Source organism: Apaloderma vittatum, unplaced genomic scaffold (assembly GCF_000703405.1).
Source record: "Apaloderma vittatum isolate BGI_N311 unplaced genomic scaffold, ASM70340v1 scaffold9311, whole genome shotgun sequence".
NCBI classification, from domain to species: domain Eukaryota; kingdom Metazoa; phylum Chordata; class Aves; order Trogoniformes; family Trogonidae; genus Apaloderma; species Apaloderma vittatum.
The window spans coordinates 75,603-81,893 of record NW_009700785.1 but is presented as its reverse complement, the minus strand read 5'-3'; the positions used below and the strand labels follow the sequence as shown (position 1 = coordinate 81,893).

Below are 6,291 nucleotides of genomic sequence, written 5' to 3'. Positions count from 1 at the left end.
AATACAGATTAGAAAGGACAGATTATTTTCCTCTGGATGTTCCTAGTTGAGAGTGAAAACTGAACAAGTACAGCTTCTCTTTTTCACTTTATCCTGCTATTGGGAATATTATCCTGAAGCCAAGCAAGATATGTTCATTTGCTCTGAAGATTCTACCTCAGAGACACAAATTGGAATTTACTGTATGACTTTGCCCATTTTTTTGCGAATACTGTTCAGTAAAGGTCTTAACCTTTGAGCTGCCTTCTACAGACTTTAGGATTTTGCGTTTTAAATCCTTATTGTGGCCTGTGCTTGTGTTTATTAGGAAGCCACAGCTTCCCATGAGCCGAAACTGCAATTATGTATAAATGTGTCTGGTACTTCGGTGTCATTTAGAAAATTGTGGCACTTTACTGTGGGCAAGAGAAGAGAGGAACACTTGCTGTACCTGGGGTTTCCGATGCAGGCGTTCTGTGTGCTGATCAGTGATCTCAAGGGTTGTATTTTTTTGGATATGCAGCAGTCACGCTGCAGTTACTGCAGCTTGATGTTTTTTAATATTTTTAGTGTTTATGTATGATTTTATAGAAATCTGAACTGGTGTAATCCCTGTTAATGGTGCAGTGACAGGCAGTGTTTGAGGTCAGGTTAAATATTAGCAACCTATATGTGCTTTATGTCTTGTATTTATATCTGTGAGTAGCAACTACGCTGAATAATACTGTATGGCATTTACTCTTTAAAGACTGCTTCTTGTGGTTTGTGGGGTTTTTGGTAGTATTGATGACTAGCAGGTTTTAGCCAAGGCATGTGTGTTTTATAATTTCATTATTTCTCAACAACTAGTAATTGGACATTAGAGGTGCTGTCAGAAAGGAGCATATAAATTAGTTTGAAGCATTTTGCAGTGAAGTACACAGGGACAAGTACAAGATAATTACAGATATCCGAGAGTCATTGATATTTATTGTGGTGTTATTTAATTTATGTTTTCATAGCCATCGCAAAACTATGTGGAAATGGGGTAGTGGAGACGGTTCTCCTTCCAAAACAGTAGTAAGTATTGAATTACTATTAAAATATTATTTTCTTAAGAATTTCTGATTTAGAGAATCTTTAGTTGGTGATATACTACTCATATGTATTTGCACTTTCATAAATAAGTTGCTTAACTAGTTTTACCATGACTCTAGTTATAGGCCTCTTAAAAGTCGATTGGGTTCTTGATTCCTGTCTACTTGGTGTTTAATCTCTTGTGTGTAACACAGCTGCTCTATTCCTCTTCGCTAGGCTTATCTTGCTTTAAGAAAACAGCTGTAGGAATTACATAAGCTTTATCCCAAGCGTATTTGTTGTGTCTAGCGTGTCCAGTGTCAGTATTTTCTTGCCGCTACTGGTTGCTACGGTGCCAATCCAGTAAAAGAGGAAATTCAGTTTTAGATGTTTTGATGGTTTTGCTGCATTTCAAACTAATATTCCTAAACCAGTTTCTAAGATTTATAATTTCACGTGTCTTGAAACTTGCTAAAAATGGTCTGGTATAGGTACATAAAGTATATGTACGTTTTACTTTTGCACTCTGGTAAGATTTGATAAATGTGTTTAAAAAAAACCCCAGACAACTCTGACACATGCCAGCTGAAGCCCTTCTGCAGAAGCAGTATCCTCTGCACCATTTAGTTTGTTCAGAGTATATTTATTGTCTGCAGGCTGAGGGTTCCCAAGATGCAAGAAGCATGTCGGTGACGGATTTGACCGAACAGCTGGCAAGTACTGAACAGCTGGTAGCACAGCTAAAGGAGCTTGTGAGAGAGAAGGATGCTGAGCTTCGAAAAAAAGATCTTCAGTTAAAGGTACTGTGTGTGTATTCCTCTCAAAAAGAAAAAAAAATCTAAAAAAGAATCTCCCCTTCAGTCCTCTTTATCCTGAGCTGGTTTTGTAGATACAGGCTTAAATTCAGTGATGGTGATTCTAGGAACGCAAGAAGCGTTGGGAACAGCTGTTGAGTTTTCCTGGATGTTGCTGCTTTTTGCCAGTGTGTCCTCTGTTCCAGAATTGTAGATTTGGGTATTACACAGGCAACGTTTTCCTTGCAAGGGCAGATGCACTTAACAGTTGCGAGGGACAGGCTGACTTTATGAGCAATGGGTTGTTTTAGGCTAAATATGGGGAAAAAATACTGTGCATATTGTTACTGGACATACAATGAGATGCCAGCTTGCCTCAAACTGAATTTCTGTAATTAATTTCTTATTTCTCCTTCCACTCTAAATGTCTTTCTGTTTTATGATGGTCTTACTATTAATGCTACTATATGTTATCCTCTGCTTTTGACAAATGTTAGAAAGAAAAAGACTAGAAAAAGAATTATATCGATATCCTGAAGACTTTCGAGGGTTTGTTATTCTTTACTCTGTTGTTTTTTTAAATGATTATGAAGTTGGTCAATTCCCGCAAGAGACTTGTTATTTTTACACTTTTTAAAAAACATCTTCTGTGGATGCAAACAGCCAAGTGTTTGAAAATTTCTTTTTTCTAAAACTCTTCATAAATTAAGTAGTCTTTTAAAGCAAAATGAAGTACGGTTTTATGGTATTGTGAAAGTATTTTTTTTAGCGTCTAAAAAGAGCAACAAAATTAATTCTTCTGGTCCAAAAAATCAAACCCTGGATTTGTATTGCTATCAAAAAATAAGAAAACTTCTAAGGTCATAATGTGCTGGATTCTCTACAGTAATAATAACCACGTGCAGAAAGTTTAAATAGTGAAAGGTCGTTTGTTTCGTGTGTGCAGACCTGTTGCATGTGATGTAACATCTCTTTAGGGGAAGATTTTTTTTTTTTGGTAGTTGCTTGTAGATCTTGGTTTCTTTTTTTAATGGAAGAATTGAAGGATGCCGTTGTTGGTGTAGCTTATTTAGTCCTTCGTGGCTTTGGTGATTGCAGGAGGAGAAGGAATCTGCCGATGCCAAACTTTCCAAGTTGAAGCTGCAGAACAAAGCCAAGGTTGCATCGTTAACCTCACAGCTGGAAGAACTTAAGAAACAGTTGTCGGCATCAGGAGGCTTAGAGGCAAAAGCAGAACAAAAAAAGGTAAATACCCTTACGTTTTAAAGCAGGCATGATTTTCCTAAGGCCATAGTCAGTTTTCCATCCTGGACTCAAATGTGGAGCTGAAATTCACACTTTGAGCTGACTAAGATTAGCGTCAGGGTAGACTGTGTGGGTGCTGTGAGTCCATCTGCGTATTTCTCTTTCATTATTCTTTTAGCTTTCTGCGGAAATGTAGAAAAATGTACGTTCCTTTCAAAATGTTTTAGTAAAAAAAAAATCTTCCTGATCTTCATCTTATTAGCAGCTCAAAGTTTTAACATGTCAATTAGGAAGAGAGATTTTTGAGAAGAAATGAAAACAAAGCCTAACTTGTTACTTCAAAGTCCAAGATAAAAATGGAAATATAAAAATGTCTTTGGTGGCAAAATCTGAATTAAGTGTAGGAATGTCTCATTTAAGTGACCACTGTTTTACCCTCAGAGATTCTCAGATCTCTTTGTAGTAGCACGGTTGTGTGAGTAGACTTGTTTTTCTTCAAAATAGCATATTTTGACTTCTGACAGCTTCTAGGTTGACTTTAGTGAGGCTTTAATGTTTTAAGGGTATTTGTTTTTTAAAAATATCCCAAAAGGGAACAGAAACAGATCAGTTTGAAGGGCCTAGGTGTCCTCAAACTCCTGCAGTATTTATGCTTCTTTGCTAATAAAACATTTTTTTTTAGTGATTGCACTTGATTTCTTTTGTAATGGCAAATAATTTCTGTAACCCAGGAGTTACACATAACTGAAATTCTGATTAGAAATGTTATGCTTAGGAACAGTTTAATTTATGGTATTTTTTTCTCCCCAGAGTTTTTCTTTCCCCACTGAGTTATACAAACTACACTTGCCAGATTATATGGGGTACAAAGGAATTGTTGCAGTTGACTTTGCAGCGGTAATTACCATTAGGAATTAAATAGGAAGATTTTTCCGAGCTTGATAGACATTTTTTGTCTGATTTGTCTGACTGCTGTGTGGAATCTGTGATATATAAGAGGACTGCAAAACAAACCATGAGCAAAGTCCACTTTTTCTCCCCAGTATTATCTGAGTAGGTAGAGGTATAGAAGCCAGGCGTTACCTATTTACGGAATGCACAACTCCTTTTTGCAGGCATCAAAAGACGGTGACCAGGAAAATGCTGCGGCAAATCGTGGGAAAATATTAGTCCTGAGAAGGAGAATTGAAGAGCTGGAATCCCAGATCACACAAAAAAATGAAGAGTTACAAAAAAAGGTGGTGTTTTATATGATGCCAAGTGTGTGGCTTTTCGTATTTGTGGTGTAGGATTATGTTTAAATATATTTATTTAAACTAATTTATATAGTTAATGATGTTATGTTACTAAACTGATATTCTGAGAGTTTTCTGTCGAGTAGACAAAGAACTTTATATGCTACAACCTGCCTGAGCAAACGCAGCGAGAATTCTGTCGTGTCTTCAGTGAGCGGTGAACCCTCAACTGTGCTTTTGTGGTTGTTTGCAAATGAACAGAACAGAATACACCAATAGGAGCTTCATGGGTTAACGCTGTGTTATAAATCTTGTGTTTCGAACAAAAATGCTGTTTTGCTTGAGTTTTTCTTGAAAGAAGAAATGGAGGCGAGCGATGGCTTCATGTCACGGAGTTTAGCTGTTCTGCGCCAGTGACGTCCGTTGTGGATGGGGCTGTTGACGGTGAAAAGCGGCAGCGACGCGAATGCTGCAGAATTTCACCGAGAAAGGCTCAGTAATTTAAGATTACACTTACGTTTGAACCAGGCTACAAGTTTAATTGTAGTTTTTTTCAGTACCCTGATAGAGGAAAAAAGGAAAGAATGGAAAAGGTTCTTCTGGGCTGTAGGTGGTAAAAGTACAGATTCCAAGCAGTGCTGTCTTTTTAATTTTCAGAGTGTGGAGCTGGAGGCCCAGCGGTGTCGTGGGGCTGAAATGGATGCCATGCTGGCAGAGAAAGAGAAGAAGTTAGCTGAAAGAGATGCTTATATCATCGATTTACAGATAGCATGTGGATCGAGCGGTGTTGCCAGTGAAATACTCTTGCCCAATGAAGAATTGAAGGTATATTAGCAGCTCAAATATAAAATCTCCACAAAGGTGTCAAGGAATCAAAGAATTCTGATGCTTTGTATGGTGGATCCTTCTCTGAAGCACAAATCCTCTGCAGTTATTCATGTGAATAAAATTCTTTACTGATATTTTAATTTATGCTAGTAGTTCATATTTATTTTTTTTGTCAGTGCCATTTATATGTATTAGTATTGACTTCAGAATCTACTGACAAATTTCATTCAAATGAAAACCAAACCTGAATTTTGAGTTTAATATTGCTTTAACTGAGGGAAGTGATTAATGATATTTACTACATCTTTTTTTCTGGGTCCATTCTTCTAATTGTCTTTTGGTTTGCGTTCTGAAGAATCAACTGGCTGTTAAAGAGTCATCACTACAAAGCATGCAGATTCTGGTTCAGAACCTTACCACGAAGGTTGGAGACAGCGAAGAAAAATGTAGCTTGTTCCAGGAACAGATTGAGAGTCTTAAAAATATTCAGAACAAAGAAAGAGAGCGTTTCCAAGGAAAAGAAGCTACATATATGGAAAATGTAAGTAAACACTGTAAAAATATTTGCATTGTTTGGCGGAAGAAATGGTATCTTGATTGTAGTGTTTCAATAGTTAAGAAATTTAATTCATTTTTAATTTTGGGTGACTCTTGGGTAAAGATCTAATCCGGTGATCAGATGAAATGAGAATATTGTGCTGGTGACAATCGAAAGTTGAACGTTTTGTGCAAGAAAGGAGTTTAAGGATGTGGCTGATGTTTGGGCACGGAGGAGCTGACAGAGTGAGAGATGAGTTGTGCAGAATTCCAGCTGAAGAACCTCCAAACATCTCTTTTGTGTTAGCGCTACATCTCAAGGTGCAGAAAGACACGATTGCACATTCTGGTGGTGTTTTTGGCTTATTGCAACTGTTCTTGACTTGCAGCACAAGTGAAAGTGATCTGTCAAATAGATGTTTGTGCTGTCTGACGCACTTTCTGGTGTGACAGCATGGGGAAAAAATGGGGTTTTCCTCCTGAGTGAACAGTACCATGCTTCTCATTTAAAGTTTGTTATTGTGGAATTGAGTTTTTGAATTTTCTTTAAGCTGAAGGTTTATCCACGTGCACCACTGATGGCAGTAATCACTGACTGATTATTTACTCTTCAGTGA

The 6,291-nt window shown here is 37.3% G+C and overlaps 1 protein-coding gene across 1 annotated transcript in view; it reads left to right on the top strand.

Annotated features, from left to right (window-relative positions):
- The first annotated feature begins 1,718 nt into the window (after positions 1–1,718).
- The window catches only part of LOC104281020 (golgin subfamily B member 1-like), a 36,289-nt gene continuing 31,716 nt past the window's right edge, over positions 1,719–6,291 (top strand). The window contains exons 1-5 of the mRNA XM_009878869.1: positions 1,719–1,835; positions 2,928–3,074; positions 4,190–4,312; positions 4,967–5,134; positions 5,493–5,678. Of these exons, the coding sequence (XP_009877171.1) occupies positions 1,719–1,835; positions 2,928–3,074; positions 4,190–4,312; positions 4,967–5,134; positions 5,493–5,678 (741 nt within the window). The remainder of the gene's footprint in view (positions 1,836–2,927; positions 3,075–4,189; positions 4,313–4,966; positions 5,135–5,492; positions 5,679–6,291) is intronic.